This window comes from Bos indicus, chromosome 28, assembly GCF_029378745.1.
Source record: "Bos indicus isolate NIAB-ARS_2022 breed Sahiwal x Tharparkar chromosome 28, NIAB-ARS_B.indTharparkar_mat_pri_1.0, whole genome shotgun sequence".
Taxonomy (NCBI): Eukaryota; Metazoa; Chordata; class Mammalia; order Artiodactyla; family Bovidae; genus Bos; species Bos indicus.
Window position 1 is genome coordinate 10268109 of NC_091787.1, and position 23421 is coordinate 10291529.

Sequence of the window (23421 nt, forward strand, 5' to 3'; positions counted from 1 at the left end):
ACTGATGGGATGTGTCATCATTTATTTAGCCCACATTCAAGCTGTTTTCAAAGCTTTGCTATTATAAACAGTGTTAGGAAGAGTGTTCTTGCATTTCTCTGTATACTTTTTCATTACTTTAGAAACTCCCTTAACTGATTTCTTCAAGACTAACTTGCTGAATTTAGTAGATCACACTTTATCTGTAAAACATACTCTGCATGTGCACACACATGTACACTTGTCTGGATAATGTTGCAGAGGCATTCTAATAGAGTTAAGTTTTTTTTTTTTTTTTTAGAAGTACATACATTTTCAGAGTCTATGATGATCATCATATGTTTCACCTTTGACTTATTCTAACATATTTCTCTCTCATTGGAGTAATGAACCCACAACAAACTGTGGAAAATTCTTAAAGAGTTAGGAATACCAGACCACCTGACCTGCCTCCTGAGAAATCTGTATGCAGGTCAGGAAGCAACAGTTAGAACTGAACATGGAACTACAGACTGGTTCCAAATTGGGAAAGGAGTATACCAAGCCTGAATATTGTCACCCTGCTTATTTAACTGATATGCAGAGTACATCATGAGAAATGCTGGGTTGGATGAAGCAAGCTGGAATCAAGATTGCTGGGAGAAATATCAATTACCTCAGATATGCAGATGACACCACCCTTATGGCAGAAAGTGAAGAAGAACAAAGGAGCCTCTTGATGAAATTGAAGAGGAGAGTGAAAAAGTTGGCTTAAAACTCAACATTCAGAAAACTAAGATCATGGCATCTGGTCCCTTCACTTCATGGCAAACAGATGAGGAAACAGTGGAAACAGTGACAGACTTTATTTTTTGGGGCTCCAAAAGCAGTGCAGATGGTGATTGCAGCCATGAAATTCAAAGATGCTTGCTCCTTGGAAGAAAACTTATGACCAACCTAGACAGCATATTAAAAAGCAGAGACATTACTTTGCCAACAAAGGTCCATGTAGTCAAGGCTGTGGTTTTTCCAGTGGTCATGTATGGATGTGAGAGTTGGACTATAAAGAAAGCTGAGCCCTGCAGAATTGATGCTTTTGAACTGTGGTGTTGGAGAAGACTCTTGAGAGTCCCTTGGACTGCAAGGAGATCAAGCCTATTATTGGTAAAGGAAATCAGTCCTTAATATTCATTGAAAGGACTGATACTGAAGCTGAAGTTGCAATACTTTTGCCACCTGATGTGAAGAGCCGACTCATTCGAAAAGACCCTGATGCTGGGAAAGATTGAGGGTAGGAGAAGAAGGGGACGACAGAGGATGAGATTATTAAATGGCATTACTGTCTTGATGGACATGAGATTGAATAAACTCTGGGAATTGGTGATAGACAGGGGGGCCTAGCGTGCTGCAGTCCAAGGGGTTGCAAAGAGCGACTGAACTGAACTGAATGCCCTGCTGATTCAGTTCAGTTCAGTCGCTTAGTTGTGTCCGACTCTCTGCGACCCCATGAATCGCAGCACGCCAGGCTTCCCTGTCCATCACCAACTCCCGGAGTTCACTCAAACTCACGTCCATTGATTTGGTGATGCCATCCAGCCATCTCATCCTCTGTCGTCCCCTTCTCCTCCTGCCCCCAGTCCCTCCCAGCATCAGAGTCTTTTCCAATGAGTCAACTCTTCCCATGAGGTGGCCAAAGTATTGGAGTTTCAACTTTAGCATCAGCCCTTCCAAAGAACACCCAAGGCTGATCTCCTTTAGAATGGACTGTTTGGATCTCCTTGCAGTCCAAGGAACTCTCAAGAGTCTTCTCCAACACCACAGTTCAAAAGCATGCATTCTTCGGCACTCAGCCTTCTTCACAGTCCAACTCTCACATCCATACATGACCACTGGAAAAACCATAGCCTTGACTAGATGGACTGATAGTGATTTATAAATTGCCTCCTTGTATAAGATTTGGGGATATGTATTCATAGCTAAGAGTTTCCTTTAGTTTTCTGATATGCATACCCTCTTTATTAGGTGTAGATAGCAAAGTTATACTGTCTTGATAAATATATTGGAAGGGTTTTCTTAGTTTCTTTACTTTACTTTACTTTAACATAGCAATGACTTATTTCCTGAATTTAGAAAAAAATGTTTTTGACTTTGACATACTTCTAAATATTACTCATTGTTTGTTATTCTATTTAGATTTTCTTCTTTGGGTCAATTTTTATGAAAAAAATATTTGGAAGTCATCCTTTTTTCTAAATGTTTAAAAATATCAGTACAGTAATAAGTGGCTGTGTATGATTCCTGTTCCTCTTAATTATGTCCTTTTTTTTCTTAATTAAAGTTGTTGGCATTTAGCTTATATTTTGAAGGGAGGGAGTCCTTGACAGTGTCGATCAGTCCTGTTATTTCAATTTATTACATAGATCACTTTTACTATTTCTAATTTATTAATTTCTACTTTTATTGCTCTATTTCTTTTTTCTGTTCTACTTACTTTTTATGTTCTTTTTGAATGTTTTGGAAGGAATGTTTAGTTAACATTTTTCACTCTGTTAATAGCAATTCAGTTCAGTTACTTAGTCACGTCAGAATTTTTGTGACCTCACGGACTGCAGCACGCCAGACTTCCCTGTCCATATTTCAACTCCTGGAGCTTACTCAAACTCATGTCCATCGAGTCAGTGATGGCATCCAACTGTCTAATCCTCTGTCATCCCCTTCTCCTGCCTTCAATCTTTCCCAGCATCAGGGTTTTTTCAAATGAGTCAGCTCTTCCCATAAGGTGGCTAAAGTATTGGAGCTTCAGCTTCAGCATCAGTCCTTCAAATGAATATTCAGGACTGATTTCCTTTACCATTGACTGGTTTGATCTCTTTGTAGTCCAAGGGACTCTCAAGAGTCTTCTCCAACACCACAGTTCAAAAGCATTCTTTATAGTCCAACACTCACATCCATACAGGACTACTGGAAAAACCATAGCTTTGACTAGACGGACCTTTCTTGGCAAAGTAGTGTCTCTGCTTTTTAATATACTGTCTAGGTTATTCATAAGTTTTCTTCCAAGGAGGAAGTGTCTTTGAATTTCATGGCTACAATCTCCATCTGCAGTGATTGTGGTGCCCCAAAAAATAAATTTTGCCACTGTTTCCTTTGTTTCCCCATCTATTTACCATGAAGCGATGGGACCAGATGCCATGATCTTAGTTTTCTGAATGTTGAGTTTTAAGCCAACTTTTTCAGTCTCCTTGTTTCAATTTCATCAAGAGGCTCTTTAGTTCTTCTTTGCTTTCTGCCATAAGGATGGTGTCACCTGCATATCTGAGGTTATTGATATTTCTCCCAGCAATCTTGATTCCAGCTTGTGCTCTATCCATCCTGGCATTTCTCATGATGTAGTCTCATATAAGTTAAATAAGCAGGGTGACAATATACAAGCTTGACATACTCCTTTCCTGACTTGGAACCAGTCTGTTATTCCATATTCAGTTCTAAGTGTTGCTTCTTGACCTGCATACAGATTTCTCAAAAGGAAGGTTAAGTGGCCTGATATTCCCATCTCTTGAAAAATTTTCCACACAGTTGCTGTGATCCACACAGTCAAAGGCTTTGGCATAGTCAGTGATGCAGAAGTAGATGTTTTTCTAGAACTCTCTTGCTTTTTTGATGATCCAACCTATGTTGGCAATTTGCTCTAACTTTTCTAAATCCAGCTTGAACATCTGGAGGTTCACAGTTCGTATACTGTTGAAGCCTGGCTTGGAGAATTTGAGCATTTCTTTCCTGGTGTTTGAGATGAGTGCAGCTGTGCGGTGAACATTCTTGAAGGGTGAACATTCTTTTGCATTGCCTTTCTTTGGGATTGGAATGAAAACTGACCTTTCCAGTCCTGTGGCCACTGCTGAGTTTTCCAAATTTGCTGTCATAGTGAATCCAACACTTTCACAACATCGTCTTTTAGAATCTGAAATAGCTCCACTGGAATTCCGTCACCTTCACTAGCTTTGTTCGTAGTGATGTTTCCTATGGCCCATTTGACTTCACATTCCAGGATGTCTGGGTCTAGGTAAGTGATCACACCAGTGTGGTTATCTGGGTCATGAAGATCTTTTTGGTACAGTTCTTCTGTGTATTCTTACCACCTCTTCTTAATACCTTCTGCTTCTGTTTGTCCATACCATTTCTTTGTTTTATTGTGTCCATCTTTGCATAATAGTTTCCCTTGGTATCTCTAATTTTTTTTAAGAGATCTCTAGTCTTTCCCATTCAGTTGTTTTCTTGTATTTCTTTGCATTGATCACTGAGGAAGGCTTTCTTATCTCTCCTTGCTATTCTTTGGAACTCTGAATTCAAATAGGTATATCTTTCCTTCTCTCCTTTGTCTTTAACTTCTCTTCTTTTCTCAGGTATTTGTAAGGCCTCCTCAGACAATCATTTTGCTTTTTTGCATTTCTTTTTCTTACAATTAGCATGTTTATTTTTCCTTGAGTACAGTTGTGACCATCTACAGTTGGTTATGTAAGGTAGTGCCTATTTTTGATATTTGCTAGATATTCTAAAATTGTAGTATTGATTCTCTCATTGATTAAAAGTATTATTTTGAAAAAATTTTAAGCTTTTATGTAGGTTTTATTTTTGTTCCTGCTTTTCTTACTGGTTTCAAGTTTTATGTTTGTTTTTTATTTCTGATTTTGGGCAGATTATTTTGTTTCTGCTTTTCTTACTAATTTCATTAACATTGTTGTCTGAGAGCATAGTTTATATACCATCTTTGTTTGCAGTAAGTTTAATGATATTTTTCTCAGTGGCTTACTGTATGATTTTCTTAAATATTCCATGGTTGTTAAAAGGGTTTATTTGTGCATTATTAGTTTTTTTTTTTTTTTCCTGCAGCATGTGGGATCTTCCCTGTCCAGGGATTGAACCCATGCCCCTTGTGTTGGGAGCATGGAGTTTCACCACTGGACCACTAGAGAAGTCTTAGTTTCTTCAGGATACCTTATCTCTCACTATTGACCTCTAGAAAATAGTTGATATCTTTAATTTTAATAGCCTGAGGCAGAATTAAAGGAGGGGGTTAAATTTTAAGCAAATGACACTTTATAAAGATTCAAACTCTTCACCATATACTTTCTGTCAGTTGCTATTGTTCTTGGTCAGGAAAAGATATTCTTATAGGTTAAAAGTAGAAGTCCCACTGAGCATGTCAGACTCCTGTAGCACACCTCATGCTGAACGTTCTTGTCCCTGGCATTTATCATTCTATGTGTATGTGTGTGTGTGTACCTGGTTACTGGCTCTTATTGGTTCCAGACCTGGAGGAGAGCCTAAGTAATTGAATGCATCGCCTTGTAATATTTGTACAAATGTTATGGGGGCTCCATTCACAAAAGAGCTTTTCTTATGTAGTTGAACAAACCTAAGCCTTCTTGTCTTTTGTGTCATTATTTCTTTTCTTCCTCTCAGGCCAGGTAACAGCTTTTGGGAGGAAGAAAGAGGAAATATGAAGGAAGCATTTTAGTTTCATTGAAACCTGTTGCTCCTAACAAGGAGATGAACAGGTGGCATTCTCAAACTTCAGTTCTTTAAACTACCTCCTGGCACTACCAGATTATAAAATTGTGATTTTTTTCTTAAAGGAACATACTTTTCACATTAAATATATTATACAAAAACATCATTTGACATTTTTAAGCAGTTATACACTTTCTGAACAATCTTATGGGCATAAGAGTAGAATTTACATAAAATATTTACCATATTTCCTTTGAAATAACTGAATGATTTAGAAACATGAGTTTTAAATTGAGTATATCAATTAGGTTGAAAGATATCATAAAGGTAACAGAGGAATTTCAGATAAAATGGGTTTTTTGGTTCAAGAGGTGCAGAAAACACTACTAGGTTAAAAAAAAGGTTGAAATAGGTGACTTTACTGCAGAAATTAGTTTCTAGAGTCTTTCGTATGCATTGTGAATCTCTAAGTGGAAAGAAGAGATGCAGGGGAGGGGAAGGTTTTCAAACTCATTAGCTGTCTGCCCTCACACCCTGTTTTTTCCTGTAACAATTTGATGATACATCTTTGTATGTTTGTTACCCTTACCTGTTGTATCTCCTAGTATCTTGTGCTACATTTTCAGAAAAACTGATATTCTCTTAACGTCTTCATTATACAGGTGAGAAAATTGAACTCTAGGGAAATTAAATAATTTAGTCTCACAGCTAATTGAAAGCAAAGAGTATTAGAACCCAAGTGAGGAAAATTCATGGGGTCGCAAAGAGTCGGACACGACTGAGCGACTGAACTGAACTGAACTGAGGAAAATCCCAGGACTAGTTTTTCCATTACCGTTCATTATTACTTGAAATATGAAATGTGACTTTCTCAAAAATGTATTTCTTCTAGTAAGCAGTGTTTTTACAGTCCCCATTAATAATTATCAGTTCAATTTTATGTGTATATGTGTGTGTGTATTTGTATGTGTTTTTGGTATAAAATTAATGTATTGTGATTTTGATCCAATATTTTCTGCCTACTATGGGCTTACTTTGGTTTCGAATTAGAAAATCACATAACTGTAAAATCTGCTTTTTCTTTTGCAGCGGCATTAATTAGAGGAAATCGTAAAAACTGTGCTCAATTTTCTGGCTCCCTTGACTGGTTAATCAGCCGACTGGAAAGACTGGAAGCTTCTTCTGGTATGTTTTCCAATATCTCCTTTTAATGATATAGTATTCCTTTTTTCCTATTTTATGTCCTTTAAGATGTAAAAACAGATTCAGTGCAATATAAACATTTTCCTGTTACTAGGTTAAAATTTTTACTGATGGCTGAAATCATTGGTATTTTCATTAATTGTTTCTGAAAAGCAATGTAAGAGTATCTTCTTCATTTATAAAAGAATGAAGTTCAGAAAGCCACTGAAGTGCCAGAATTCCCATTATTTTTCAAATCAATTCTTCCTAATGTACTAATACATTGGTGGTTTAGTCATTAAGTGGTGTCCGACTCTTGTGACCCCATGGACTCTAGCCTGCCAGGCTCCTCTGTCCATGGAATTCTCCAGGCAAGAATATTGGAGTGGGTTCCCATTTCCTTTTCCAACTTAGCACCTTACAATACTCTACAGATAAAAATATTTGTTTGGGTGAATTGTTTTTGTTTTTTAGTTTAAGTGAATTTTATTTGAAAAAAATAAATTGGTTTGGAATTCCCATTTAAAGTTTTTCTTTAATTATGTGGACAGATTGGGGAAAAAATGGGTTTCTAAATCATACAGAATAATAGTTTATTTTTTAATTTTTTGAACAATAGTATTTTTATTCAGAGTCAAATCATAAGATGTTATTGTTACTAAGTTGGAAGATACAAAAGCATAGAAATGTTGTTTCAAAAGTTAATCATGTTCCCATCAACCTCCAGGTCTTCATTCCCTTTACTTTGTATTGAAATTTGTATTTCTATAGAAAAGTTTGTAAATATAAGTGTACAGATCAGTTCGTTTTCCCAAATAGGATGTATTTGTGTAACAACCGGTTAACAAACAGAATATTATCACCTATCAGAAACATACCCTGGAACCTTCTTCCAGAACCTTCTTCCACTCATCCACTCCTCTGCCCCAGCACCTAAGTATTAATGTCATAGATTTATTCTGCCAATTTTTGAACTCTGTGTAACTGGAATCATGCAGAATAAATTTTTGTGTGTCTGGTTTCTTTCATTCAGTATATTTGTGAGATTCAGTCACTAATTTATTTTAAAGGGCTTTAGTAAATACAAATAAAAGTCTGTATCATTGTAAAATAGTTAAAGACCATACAATCAGATATGTCTGTGTCTAACAAGAATGTTATTTTTGCATTGATGTTGTAGAGATGTACGCATGCATTCTGTGGTACAGCAGTTTGCCTCAAGGACATCCCAAGCTGAGTCTCTTGCTCCTACGTCAGTTCACGTAGTATTCCATTAGTTGCTCTTCTGTAGTACTAATGCCCACTTCTGTTACTTATATTTCCTCTCCACTGCCTATACTAGTGGTGAACTCCTTCAAGTCGGGGGCTCAGTTTTATTCATCTTTGTGTTCTTTGCATCTACCATACTGTCTGGCACCTAGTAGGTACTTTATAGCATTTGTTGAATGAATGGTTAAATTCACTTAAGAAAATACTTCTCAACACAGAAATAATTCCATGGCTGTGTATGATAGAGACCCATTCAGGGACATGTTTGTTGAAGTTGAATGACTAGAGAGATAGAAGTACAGATGGTTGTGGTCAAAGGAGGTTGGTTTTAAGTCAGAGAACAGAATTTCAGAGTTTAAGATTGAATAACTTAGAAATCTAATGTAAGAGAAATTTGAGTAACACTGAGTTCTAAGGCATTGCTGGATCATTAGGTGACAAAAATAAAAAAGCAGATTGTTGAGATAAAAAGGTATAATAATTATGAGACAAAGATTTCAGGGTACCACAGTGTGAGTGAGATGACTATGAATCAATATAGAATATATTCATTAAGGAAAAACTGAAAAGCTACTATGAGGAAGTGATCAGATAGTAGTAAGATGATGGCAGGGATTGCAAAAATGGATAAATTCTTGATTCAAAGCATCTAGAGTTATTGGCAAGTTCCAGTGTATACAAAAAAGAGTGTGCTGGTGTCTTTCACTGGCCCAGGGAGCATGTAGAAAGAGAAAGGAACAGAGCAACCTTCAGCATGAAGTATGAGTTCTATACATTGCTTCACTTTTTAAAATATGCGCAGCAAAAAGAAAAAAAAAAAAAAACTCAAAGGAAAAGGGGAGAAAGAGAAGGAAAAAACAGAGCAGAGCATCCTTTGACCTTTTTAACAAACAAAACTTGGGTCCACTTGTCCTCACACAGTAAAGCCAGTCTATGGACACTGGGTTGGATTGAACCAACATTAAATAAATCCAGCATTTATTGCAGGATGCCAGGCTGGTGGAATGGGCAGCTCACACTCCAAAGTGTGAGTGTGATGACTTTCGGGGAAGCCATCAACAAAAGTGGGGGTGGGAGCCGCAGAGTGCATGATCAGCTCATGCACAGTTGTCAGATTGGTTGGCATCAAGGCGAAGTCTTCATCATCATCAGCCTTCTAGTTTCAAACAGTATAGAGTCTATGTGATTGTGGTCAGCAGTTTTCATCTGGTTGTGTCTGCTTCCTGTAAAAACAACTTAGGAATGTGTGTCAGGTCTTTATCTTTATCTTTTGGGATCTGGGAGTCTGGTGATTCAGCCATATGAAGGATTTGTCGTCTAAATTGTTACCAGTTTCCCAATTCAATGCTATTCCGTTTTTTTTTTTTTTTAACATCTTCACATTTCTGAATCATTAACTCTTTTTTTAATATTAAAAGTCACATAATATACAATTTTAACCATATTTTACTGTACAATTCAGTGGCATTAATTTCATACAAATGGTAAAACTCTCACCATCATCTGTTTCCCAAATTTTTCACCTTCCTAAGCTGAAATTCTGCCCCATTAAACACTTAGCTCCCCATCTTCCCTCTCTACCCCACCCCTAGCCTCTGGCTCCTGACATTTACCAATGTGCTTTTATGAATTTGGATTTTGCTGGTGAATCTATTACTGCAAAGCAGAAATACAGACACAGATGTAGAGAACAAATGTATGGACACCAAGCAGCTGTGAGGGGTATGAATTGGAGATTGGGATTGTCCTGACTACTACATATGAAGTTGGATAGCTGGTGAGGGTCCACTGTATAGCAGAGGTGGAAAAAATACAATCTCTTTTTAGGATATATATTAAGTTAACCTTAAAAATGCATTCAAGTATACATTAGTTACAGACAATACTATTTGATTCCTAATCATTAACTCTTTTAAGACTTAATGGAGGCCTGAGAGACTAAAGCAAAAGCCTTTTTACTTCAGAGAACAGGGACATCGAGACTGGTATATGGTTTCAAGCTCAGCCACACAGAGTCCACTGTTTAGTATTCAGTTCAGTCAGTTAAAGGCACAGATCTATTGGCTGCACATCCCTACTTGATGTGATCATTTCCCAATCCAGCTGCCAGTAGCAGATATTTCTACTTAAAATAGAAGCCTTGTGCTCAGAGAAGGCAAACTGAAAGTCAGGAGTAGGAAGGGTCCTTAGAGAATGCTTCCCCTCACGTTCTCACTTTGGAGGAAGAAAATTGAGGCACAAAACCTTGCAATGACTGCTTTGAAATGCTGGAATTAACTTTTATAGCCAAGATGAAAACCAGCTCCCTCATATCAGGCTTGAAATATTAATATGTTCACTATGCCTGATAGCCTCCTATATTTTAAGTATCTAAAATATTTTTCACGAAACAAGTGAAAAACAAATATTTTTCTCTACTGTGGAGAGTACAGTACAAGTTTCAGTGAACTCTATTTTCCCCCCCTAGAGGAAGTAAAACATTGCTCAGTTTTTAAAATAGACAGAAACAATAAAGCTCTGCATATATATGTGTGTCCTCACACAGAAATAATATAAATGTATTTCAGTCATGCTGTATTGTTTACTGAGTGCTTCCACATGCATCATCTTATTTTCTCTCTATCTGGGATTGCTGAACACACATGCCCCACTGCTTGTCAGTCTCCCAACTGTGTTAGTAGATTCTGTATCAGAATATGAGCAGCAGAGCAGAGCTGGGGGTCTGACAGCTGTCACTTGCCTTCAGAAAAGGGCAGTGGACAAAACTCAAAATAAACTTGTGCACAATTAAGTAGAAAGCTCTGAAGTCTTGAGAAGAGTCAGCAGGAGGATGTGTTAATGAAAAAAGCTTACCTAGTTTAGGTTCCACCAGAAGTAGACCTTGAGACAAGGATCGAAAGGCAAGTTTATTTGCGATTTGAGTGGACGTGAGACAGGTAGAGAGGGTATGTTGGTAAAGCAAGTTACACCCATGGGTACTTGAGGCTTTTGTTTTTCTGGTGTGAGGGGGAATTCTGCAAACACCTGCATTAGCATTATCCCACTTGAGAGGTGAGGGAGTTGGAGTATTCATAACCAGTTTGTCTTCTGTAGTTGAGTGGCGCTGTCTCTTGAGGACATTAATTGTAGGGCTCCTCTAGCTGCTGCTGGAGTCACAGCAAATCTTAAAACAAAGAAATGCGGACTCTGGCAGTTCAAAGTAGGCAGCGTTCACCAAATAGAGAAGGTGAGAGTCTGACCAGGGCAGCATCCACTATCCTGCTGCTGCTGCTAAGTCGCTTCAGTCGTGTCTGACTCTGTGCAACCTCATGGACTGCAGCCTACCAGGCTTCTCCGTCCATGGGATTCTCCAGGCAAGAACACTGGAGTGGGTTGCTATTTCCTTCTCCAATCCACTACCCAGGCAACTGCTATTTCATTGTGATAGAAATAGGCAGCTTTCTTCTTTTTTTTAATGTTCTGCATTATCTAAAGTTGCCCAATATCACCACTGCGTAAAGCCTTATTAGACTGTCTAATCAGTTTATAAGAATATCCATTATGCATTTTTTTGGTGGGGTATGGGGGGATAAATTAGACAATGTCCCAAACTTCATGTGTGATTCTGTGTCTGGGGGGCATAAATTAGAAAATGTCCCAGACTTCCTGTGTGATTCTGTGCCTGGGCCAAATTTAATTGAAAAGACAAGATTTGTATAAAAAATACTGTTGATTGAGTTGATGTAATCCACTCAGGCTCGGTGTTTCTTTAGAATTTTTTTCAGCCCTTAAGATACTTTTTCAGAAGGTGGTTAAGAATAATCAGCTGCTCAGGAGGCTGACTATTTTTTTCTTATTTTTTATATAGTCTGTTCCCCCAGATAGTTTTGCAGGGATCAAAGTGGGCTTCTTGTGGATTCCTGCTAATTCCTCCTGTACTTAGCAAGTGCCAAGAATGGTGTTCCTTCTGGGTTTAAGCAGAATAAGGGGCTGAGAGTGGTCCTGAATTGCCAGAGTTTTGTGCTGACATACAGTACAGCTTTTGTTACCTGGAAGCATGGCAATTTAAAGCGTCCAAAGATGTCATAGCTATTTCTTACAGAGCGTAAACCAGTCATTTTTCAAAGGAAAAGCTTTGTAGCGACTGGAATAATTTGTCACAGAAGATTGTGTTTAGGAAAGTCCTCCACCTTACTATCTACTTAGGTGTAATCAGTTGAGTTAGAAAGAGTATGGGCTCACAGGATATTGTATGAGATCCAGTATTAGGGACGTAGATACAGCTAACCTTCTAAAGTGATACTAGCAAACCAAGCAACACCAGTGATACCAGAGAAAGAGACCATTTTCTAGGAGATAGCCATAAAAAAGTGTCTTTAGCTCTTGATTGAAAGCCTTTGATTTTGCAGAAAGTCAGCTATGTTAAACCCAGGAGATCATGTACCTGAACCATATAAGAAACACTGAATCAGAATCACGGTGATATTGGAGACCTTTTAAAGAAAATCTTCTATGATAGTTTTTGGGATCAATACGTGTTTGACTCTGTAATACCACACAGTGATCATTTATTTGCATCCAGAGATTTCACCTCGAGCACATTATAGTGATTGATGTTTTTAATAATGATCTTGGGTCATCAAGATATGTAAATGATGTTTAATGCTGATGGGTCACTAAATATAGGGGAACAGAATCTATATTTTTCAATGATAGTCACTGTAAATGTTTGAAATCATGATGGCACCCCACTCCATTACTCTTGCCTGGAAAATCCCATGGATGGAGGAGCCTGGTAGGCTGCAGTCCATGGGGTCGCTAAGAGTCGGGCACGACTGAGCGACTTCACTTTGACTTTTCATTTTCATGCATTGGAGAAGGAAATGACAACCCACTCCAGTGTTCTTGCCTGGAGAATCCCAGGGACGGGGGAGCCTGGTGGGCTGCCGTCTATGGAGTCGCAGAGTTGGACACGACTGAAGTGACTTAGCAGCAGCAGCAGCATTAGAAGTTAAAGATTACTAATTTGATAGTTAGCTAAGACTTGTCAAAAATTAGTCATTTTTGAATGACACTAAAACAGTCCGTATACAGCCTACAGTATTTAGTAAAGCATTAAGTTGTAACTGGAAAGGAAAAAGAGGGAAGAGAATGGGGAATCTGGATTTGGAGGGCTTCCTGTATTTTGAATGTGAAAAATGAAAAACGTATTCTCCCAAAGTAAAGTCCAAATGAACAAGAACATTCTTTTCTGAATGCAAACATGATTCAAGTTGCTGGGTTATCCACAGTCTTTATCCTATTTCACAATGCCTTTCTACAAGCCCGTGTATGGGATTGATGGCAAACTACTTTTCTAGAAAATAGTTCTTGAAATATAAATGTTCAACTGTCTCATATTAGAGAAAAATTACCACTTTGCCACATAGAATTTATTTTATAATCATTTCCCATACTTACTGTTTAACCACATAACTTATTTCTAACAATAGGCATTAAAGTGTGAAGGAAAACTGAAAGTGACTAGGCTGAGAGCATGACTGGCTTTTTATTTTTTAATAAATTTATTTATTTTAATTGGAGGCTATTAATTTACAATATTGTGGTTTTTGCCATACATTGACATGAACCAGCCATGGGTGTACATGTGTCCCCCATCCTGACCCCCTCCCACCTCCCTCCTCATCCCATCACTCAGGGTTGTCCCAGTGCATCGGGTTTGAGTGCCCTGTTTCATGCATCGATCTTGGACTGGTCATCTATTTCACATATGGTAATATACATGTTTCAATGCTATTTTCTCAAATCATCCTATGCTTGCCTTCTCCCACAGAGTCCAAAAGTCTGTTCTTTATATCTGTGTCTCCTTTGCTGTCTCACATATAGGGTCATTGTTGTCATCTTTCTAAATTCCATATATATGCATTAATATACTGTATTGGTGTTTTTCTTTCTGGCTTACTTCACTCTGTATAATAGGCTCCAGTTTCATCCACCTCATTAGAACTGATTCAAATGCATTTTTTTTTAATAGCTGAGTAATATTCCATTGTGTATGTGTACCACAGCTTTCTTATGATTTGTCTGCCAATGGACATCTAGGTTGCTTCCATGTCCTAGCTATTGTAAACAGTGCTGCAATGAACATTGGGGTGCACGTGTCTCTTTCAATTCTGGTTTCCTCGGTGTGTGTGCCCAGCAGTGGGATTACACTGCTGGCCCAGCTGGGCCAGCTGGGTCGTCATTGGAAGGACTGATGCTGAAGCTGAAACTCCAATACTATGGCCACCTCATGGGAAGAGTTGACTCATTGGAAAATACTCTGATGCTGGGAGGGATTGGGGGCAGGAGGAGAAGGGGATGACAGAGGATGAGATGGCTGGATGGCATCACCGACTCGATGGACATGAGTTTGAATGAACTCCAGGAGTTGGTGATGGGGAGGCCTGGTGTGCTGTGATTTATGGGGTTGCAAAGAGTTGGACATGACTTAGTGACTGAACTGAAATGCAGGCAGTTTTATTTCCAGTTTTTAAAGGAATCTCCACACTGTACTCCATAGTGGCTGTACTAGTTTGCATTCCCACCAACAGTGTTAGAGGGCTTCCATTTCTCCACACCCTCTCCAGCATTTATTGTTTGTACACTTTTTGATAGCAGCCATTCTGATGAGCGTGAGACGGTACCTCATTGTCATTTTGATTTGCATTTCTCTGACAATGAGTGATGTTGAGCGTCTTTTCGTGTGTTGTTTAGCCATCTGTATGTCTTCTTCGGAGAAATGTCTATTTAGTTCTTTGGCCCATTTTTTTATTGGGTCGTTTATTTTTCTGGAATTGAGCTGCATGAACCGCTTGTATATGTTTGAGATTAATTCTTTGTCAGTTGCGTCATTTGCTATTATTTTCTCCCATTCTGAAGGCTGTCTTTTCACCTTGCTTATAGTTTATTTCATTGTGCAAAAGCTTTTAAGTTTAATTAGGTCTCATTTGTTTATTTTTGCTTTTATTTCCGTTACTCTGGGAGGTGGGTTACAGGGTATCCTGCTGTGATTTATGTCAGAGAGTGTTTTGTCTATGTTTTCATCTAGGAGTTTTACAGTTTCTGGTCTTACATTTAGATCTTTAGATTGGAGAAGGCAATGGCACCCCACTCCAGTACTCCTGCCTGGAAAATCCCATGGACGGAGGAGCCTGGCAGGCTGCTGTCTGTGGGGTCGCTGAGGGTCGGACACGATTGAGCGACTTCACTTTGACTTTTCACTTTCATGCATTGAAGAAGGAAATGGCAACCCACTCCAGTGTTCTTGGCTGGAGAATCCCAGGGACGGGGGAGCCTGGTGGGCTGCCGTCTACGGGGTCGCACAGAGTCGGACACGACTGAAGTGACTTAGCAGCAGCATTTAGATCTTTAATCCATCTTGAGTTTATTTTTGTGTAAGATGTTAGAAAGTGCTCTAGTTTCACTCTTTTACAGGTGGTTGACCAGTTTTCCCAGCACCACTTGTTAAAGAGATTTTCTTTTCTCCATTGTATATTCTTGCCTCCTTTGTCAAAGATAAGGCGTCCATAGGTACATAGATTTATCTCTGGTCTTTCTATTTTGTTCCATTGATCTATATTTCTGTCTTTGTGCCAGTACCATACTGTCTTGATGACTGTAGCTTTGTTGTATATTCTGAAGTCAGGAAGGTTGATTCCTCTAATTCTGTTCTTCTTTCTCGGGATTGCTTTGGCTATTCGAGGGTTTTTGTATTTCCATACAAATTGTGGAATTATTTGCTCTAGTTCTGTGAAAAATACCGTTGGTGGCTTGATAGGGATTGCATTGAATCTATAGATTGCTTTGGGTTCTTTACTCATTTTCACCATATTGATTCTTTTGATCCATGAACATGGTATATTTCTCCATCTATTTGTGTCATCTATGTTGCCCGGAAAATCCAACAGATGGAGGAGCCTGGTAGGCTGCAGTCCATGGGGTTGCTAAGAGTCGGACACGACTGAGCGACTTCACTTTCACTTTCCACTTTCTTGCATTGGAGAAGGAAATGGCAACCCACTCCAGTGTTCTTGCCTGGAGAATCCCATGGACGGAGAAGCCTGGTAGGCTGCAGTCCATGGGGTCACACAGAGTCAGACACGACTGAAGTGACTTAGCAGCAGCAGCAGCAACAGCATGATTTCTTTCATCAGTGTTTATAGTTTTCTATTTTTGGGGGGCTGCAAAATCACTGCAGATGGTGACTGCAGCTATGAAATTAAAAGACGCTTATTCCTTGGAAGAAAAGTTATGACCAACCTAGATAGCGTATTGAAAAGCAGAGACATTACTTTGCCAACAAAGTTCCGTCTAGTCAAGGCTATGGTTTTTCCTGTGGTTATGTATGGATGTGAGAGTTGGACTGTGAAGAAAGCTGAGCGCCGAAGAATTGATGCTTTTGAACTGTGGTATTGGAGAAGACTCTTGAGAGTCCCTTGGACTGCAAGGAGATCCAACCAGTCCATCCTAAAGGAGATCCGTCCTGGGTGTTCATTGGAAGGACTGATGCTAAAGCTGAAACTCCAGTACTTTGGCCACCTCATGCAAAGAGTTGACTCATTGACAAAGACCCTGATGCTGGGAGGGATTGGGGGCAGGAGGAGACAGAGGATGAGATGGCTGGATGGCATCACTGACTCGATGGATGTGAATCTGAGTGAACTCCGGGAGTTGGTGATGGACAGGGAGGCCTGACGTGCTGCGATTCATGGGATTGCAAGGAGTCAAACATGACTGAGAAACTGAACTGAACTGACATATAGATCTTTTGTTTCTTTAGGTAGATTTATTCCTAATTATTTTATTCTTTTTGTTTCAGTGGTGAATGGAATTGTTTCCTTAATTTCTCTTTCTGTTTTCTCATTGTTAGTTTATAGGAATGCAAGGGATTTCTGTGTGTTAATTTTATATCCTCCAACTTTACTATATTCATTGATTAGCTCTAGTAGTTTTCTGGTGGGGTGTTTAGGGTTTTCTGTGTAGAGGATCATGTCATCTGCAAACAGTGAGAGTTTTACTTCTTTTTCAATCTGGATTCCTTTTAGTTATTTTTCTTCTCTGATTGCTGTGGCTAAAACTTACGAAACTATGTTGAATAGTATTGTTGAGAACGGGCACCCTTCCTGACTTTAGGGGCTCCTTTAGAAAGATGGCCTTTATAGAAAAATGGCCAGGTCTTTACACCTCATAAAGGAGCGTATATACAGAAGTGGTCTCCCTAGGCTCTAACTAACCAGCCACCTAAAAATTTAGTTGAGGGGTATGTGAAAGGGTGAATTCCCAAGGGCGGGTGGTCAGTTGGCACCTCTTATGGTCGCTTCCCTGTCCTTGGAGGATTCTAGTACTCTCCTAAAATTATACTGGCTCCAGCCTCCTGGGCTGCTGCTACCCATTTTGCAGCCAAGGGTAAGCAGTTGTTTGACAGCAGCCTTATATTAAGACTTGTCCCACCTATCCTGGGTACTTGGCTACAGCCAGTATCTCCACCAATTCAAGACAGCCTTTGTCTCCCAGGGGTTTTCTTGGGCAGTTCCTAGAATTCAGATTTCCATCCTGCCTCTTTAGAGTCTCCATAGTTGTTTTGAAGATGGGAGTGTTCACTCCTTTTGCTGTTTTTGTTTCTCCCTGCATGTAGTCTTTTAGGGTGGCATTCCACAAAATCCAGGCTTCCCAGGTGACACAGTGGTAAAGAGTCTGCCTGCCAATGCAGGAGATGTAGGAGACATGGGTTCAGTTCCTGGTTCTGGAAGACCCCTTGGAGGAGGAAATAGCAGTATTCTAGCCTGGAGAATCCCATGGATGGAGGAGCCTGGTGGGCTACAGTCTATGGGACCACAAAGTGTTGGACACAGCTGAACGACTGAGACTCATCTACTCTACAGAATCCTGGTTAACTAGAGAAATAAAAGAGGAAATCTTTTCTTACAATAGCTGTATAATCCAGGAAGGACTCACTTAATAAAAATTGTGTATTAAAAACAAAATCACAGTGATCTCTACATTTTACAGGATTGGTTTCTAGTCCTCTTGGGTACTGAACTTCTGTCCCATTGCCATGGACAGAAATGAAGTTTCACCTTTTATTTTTAATTTTGTTGAAGTATAGTTGATTTACACATGAGCTTTTCTGTGTTGCTGCTGATCAATGGGTTTTTATTTTTTCCTGAAATTTTCTTCTAATCAGAGTTGTACATTCAGCATTTCTCTACTTTTTTCTATTTTTTAATTTTTATCCTCTGTTTAAAGGGAAACATAGTTTATAATGTTTCCTTACTGGTCCTTTTTATTTCACTTTATTTGTTTCTTATGTAATTTTGTTACAACCATAAAATAGTAACAGGTGTTTATATAACAATACTTGGATCCAAACCCTGTTCTAAAAACTTTGCATGTATTATTTCTCACAACTGATTCCAGAGGGTCTCCTGTGTTAGAGTCGCTACCAGTCTGATTCTTTTCACTCCTTCTCTGAAATGGACTGGTGAAAGTTTACCAGTGACTCTGGGTAAAATCTCCTGATTAGATTCTTCCTGGTAGGCAAAGTTAGACCAAATACAAGAATTCTGCTCTGTGGCTTATTTCCCGTTTTTCCATACAGACTCTCAACAAATTTGGTTCAATCCTGGAAAGCCTTGGGCATGAGCCATGATCAGAAAGTAGGGCAGTTAAGTTTGATCCCAGATGGAGCTCTCCTAGTTTTAGAAGCCAAGTAACAAGCATGTAAGTCTCATGATAAAAAGCAAACTGAGCCATACTTCACCTGCAGGAAACGCTGTGAGGAGCATACTGTCCCATCCCAGCACTTGGATGTTTCCAGTATCATTAAGTTCTTTCCAGACACTTCGTTACATCCTCAAAGATTTTTCTTGCTCATGACAATATAAACAATTCAGGAAGTTACAGCCATAAACATTTTAAGGCAAATGGCTCTGAGAGTAGAGTTTATAGCAAGATCGTGTAAAAGCCTTTCACACCTGATTCAAGATGGGTTTTTGTGTATGTTTGCCTGGTATGTAGGACTCACTCAGGTTTTTAGTTCCTTTAAATGAAACTGTTCCATATACACATGTAGGTGTGGTGTGTTCTTGGGAGGAGGTGAGTTCAGGATCTTCCAACGTCACTTTTAGTCTTTCCGTTCAGTCGCTCTGTCATGTCTGACTCTTTGCGACCCCATGGACTGCAGCATGCCAGGCATGCCAATGTCGCTGGCTTGAACCAGAACCTAGAAATATTTTCTACTTTAAAAGTTTTGTGTGCTCCTTTCATTGAGTGGACTAAATTTTGGAAGAGAAGAACAGTTGACCCTTGAACATCCTGGGGCTCACGGTTGCCAACTATCTGTGCTACTGAAAATCCATGTGTAACTTTACAGTTGGCTCTGTATGTGCAGTTCTGCATCCACAGATTAAATCAGCCTTGGATCATGTACCACTGTAGTACATATTTAGTGGAAAAAATCCACATAGAAGTGGGCTTGCCAGTTCAAACTGAGTTGTACATACTCCAGCAATAACTCGCACTAACATCCTGATGTGATAACTTCTGATGTTTTTTGAAATGGATGTATTATTATACCAATAAATATACTTTACATAGTTGCAATCCTAATATATATCCAGTTTTGTATCTAGTCTTGAAAGTTTATATTATACATTTCTGTGTCATTATTAGAAACTTCACAAATCATTTCTATAAAAGTTTTTATGTTGCAGAAACCAGTACTCAAGAAACCAAGCACCACACTCAGAGAGTTGGAGAATTCAGGTTTATTATGCCGGCAGGCCCAGAGGAGTTAACACTCTAAGCTCTGAGCCCTGAACAAACGGGTTACAGAGTTTTTATAGACAGACTGTAGTAGGCAATGGCACCCCACTCCAGTACTCTTGCCTGGAAAATCCGATGGACGGAGGAGCCTGGTAGGCTGCAGTCCATGGGGTCGCTAAGAGTCGGGCACGACTGAGTGACTTCACTTTCACTTTTCACTTTCATGCATTGGAGAAGGAAATGGCAACCCACTCCAGTGTTCTTGCCTGGAGAATCCCAGGGACGGGGGAGCCTGGTGGGCTGCTGTCTATGGGGTTGCACAGAGTCGGACACGACTGAAGCAACTTAGCAGTAGCAGTAGTGGGCAACACTAGCTGTTAATAGGCTGGTTTAAACTAAGGGGTCTCATGCTTGTAGGAACAGTGGTCACGATGGGCAGGGGGATGCCTGACCTGGATAGGCATGATTAAGCAGGTTTGCAGGGGCTGGGCGATTGCAAAGAGCAGGGCAAGGGTGAGTGAGATAAACTCCAGGTCCTAGTATTGCAAATCCTGACTTTTTGAGACTACATGACCTACATGATCCAGACTTTGAAAGGGGCAGGTGAGTTACAGAGGCAAAAGGAGGTAAAATTTTAACTCTTCCTCTTCACTCCCCTCTCTTGATGCTTCTATCACTTGTAGAAAGCATCATCTCATGTTTTGGTAGGATATTCAAGGCTCCCCATCATTTAGGAGCTATATTGAGCTATTACCATTGTAACTTTATGGATTCAATCCAAGAGGTTGTGAAATGGGTAATTGCATTGAGAATACAGGGCCAAACAAGACTGCCACAAAGAACATGAAGAGAGGACTGGCTAAAGGGAGGAGTCACAATGTTCAGCTCCAGATATTGTTCCAGTTGCCCCAGGAGTTTGCTAGTTCCTCTCTCCTTTTTATGATCCATTGATAATTTGATAGCTGGATCCTCAGGCTTCCACCACATGTTGACCAGCCAGCTGCTGGAGTGTGGCTGGAGCAAGGCTGTAGAATCCTTAAGCTTCTGCAGTGTGTTGACTAGTCAGCTCCTGGAGCGACTAGAGCAGGGCTCAGCATCCTTCATGGGTGAGGGTCATTATTTTTGGAACCAGCCCTTGAGGTTTTTGGGGTCCTGAACTGCTTTCCAGGTGTCCTCATCACAGGAAGTCTGTCTTCTTGACTCTGGTGTGGTGGATCCAAGGGACGACACCCATAACTTTATCAGCAGTAGGGGTTGTTAGGACGACCATGTGAGGGCCTGTCCAAACTGGCTGAAGTGGTTCCTTTTTCCAATCTTTAACCCATCCCTCATCTCCTGACTGAAAAGGGTGAACTCAGTTGCCTGGTGGAATGGGTGTCCTTTCTCAGGTTTCTCGGGCGATATGGTGGAAGACTTCTCCCAGGGCCTGGAGGTGTTGGGACATCTCCAGGTCAGCTAGTTGTTGGTGGTCTCCCTTGAGCTTTATTAATCACTGGAGGTGGTCTCCCATATAAGATCTCAAAGGGAGAATAGCCTGAGGACCTTGGGGTTCATTTACGGAGGGCAATGAGAGTCCACAGAGTAAGGCAGCTTGTTCTAGCACTGTCTGGGTGTTGGCTGGGGGATATTCTTGTCATACTAGTACTTGGAGAAACAAACTTATCAAGAAAGTTACAGATATATGGCCCAAAGATTAATAGATGTAGGAAAGCTGCTGAGGTGCTAGCTAGGAGAACCAGGTCCAGACGTTGGTTCGTGACATTAGTGTTTCTCTAGGTATGAGAAGATGCAAGAATTTGGACTCATACAAATCTTTACCTGAAAACATCTGACTATCTGGAGGCCTGTTTTTCTGGATTTTCTCAGAGCACAGAGTGCCTTATTTCTTGTCTCCACCCTGAACTCCTTTCAAGGGGGTGTTGAAGGTCAGCATCTTGTAGTGGTCATGACTTAATCTTTGTAGAGGTAGCTGGCAAGGGCTAACTTCCAGTCAGCAGGGCCCCTTTATAGCCACATATTTGACCGTGTTTGGGGGCATTTCATGGTCATTGTGTCCCGCGGTGCTGGGAAGGCTCTTTCCCAGGTCTAACGAAGATTCCATTGACAGGCCACTCAATGTGTTATCACTAAACCAGGCCTTGTAAGTAGCAAAACTCTCTGGAACATACCTGTCTTACTAACTTCTTGGCCCAAGAAAATATTTTCTCTTGTTGCTTCTTCCCATATCTAGAGTTACATTATTATAATTATTGATCTCATAGGGAACTACGTATCAGCATTTTATCACAGGCTCAGTCACACATTTGGTAACATAAGAGATAATCTTCTGAAACAAGCTACATAGAAAATAATATAGCTAGCAGTCATAAGTAAGTTCACAAGCAAGGATTTAAGTCAAGAACTTCCACTAGGTATAGCACAGTATACCCCAGGTCATCTGTCTCCGTTAAATGATTATGAAGTGAAGTGAAGAAGTGAAGTGAAGTCACTCAGTCGTGTCCAACGCTTTGCGACCCCATGGACTGTAGCCTACCAGGCTCCTCCCTCCATGGGATTCTCCAGGCAAGAGTACCGGAGTGGGTTGCCATTTCCTTCTCCAGTGGATCTTCCTGACCCAGGGATCAAACCCGGGTCTCTCTCATTCCACGCAGACACTTTAACCTCTGAGCCACCCAAGTGTTAATCTCCTGGTTGTATATCATGGAGCATCTGACCTTTATCCAAAGACTGAGATAAGCTTTAGAAACAATTTTAAGAGTATTCTTTTTAATAATTTAATTAAACCTTTTAGCAATAGAACATAACAAGAAACTATCTCACAAGTGAGTCTTAGTAAGCACAGACTTTAATTAACGAAACTAGAACTTAAGGTTTAGTGAAACAGAATTTTTTCTTTTTTTGAAGAACTCACTGTGAGGGTATTAACAGTGTAGCCAGGTAAGGCTTTAACCCATCAAATAAAAATGAGGTCTGTCAGGGAGCTGGGAAAAGCCAAGCAGCTGTCTTGGATTTCCCATAGCCCTGGCTCTTTGATTTTCAGCTGTTGTTTATCCATTTTTAATTTCCTGATTTAAGAGCAGACTATCGCCATGTTTTCAGGACATCTGGGTTATTTTTTGTAGAAGCAGAATGAGCTTTGTCTACATGTACCATAATCTTAAACAATGTTTATTTACTTTACCAAAGAAACAAAAAGACTTTAAAAGCATATATATCACTTAAAGGCAAAGAAATTCATAATCTGTTATCGAAACCTGCATTTTAAGAAAACTTTGTTCTCTAAACAGAAAGAAGACCAAATTCCAGTCTGATACTAGCTTACTGTTAATAACAAAATTTTTTTTTATCTGTTTAATCTTAGAAAGTCTTTTCCATAAATCTTGAAGAACTAGCAGTATTCTTCTAAAGGCATGAGAGTAAAACCATAGAAGGCATGTTTAAAATCTGATTCTATTGCAATTGACAAAGAAACCTGGTTATAACACTTTAATATGATAACTAGAATTATGTGACCATATTTTATCAGGGCATATCAGATCTATATGAATTTCACATAATTTTAGAATATCTACATTAGTAACATCAACCGTACAGCATAACCTGAAAAGATTTTTCACCCCTTTAACAGTACTTCCCATGTAATTTAACATGTTCAATGAACCTAGGTAGCTTAATAGCTCTTTGGGATGTCTCAGGGGCCCTCTGAAGCATCCCAAAGTT

The 23421-nt window shown here is 39.6% G+C and overlaps 1 protein-coding gene across 3 annotated transcripts in view; it reads left to right on the forward strand.

The window, feature by feature from the left end:
• Nucleotides 1–23421, forward strand: part of RYR2 (ryanodine receptor 2) — an 832848-nt gene that overhangs the window by 440865 nt on the left and 368562 nt on the right. For all 3 annotated transcript variants that reach the window (XM_070781954.1, XM_070781952.1, XM_070781953.1), the window contains one exon: nt 6556–6651. In XM_070781954.1, coding sequence (XP_070638055.1) covers nt 6556–6651 — 96 coding nt within the window. The remainder of the gene's footprint in view (nt 1–6555; nt 6652–23421) is intronic.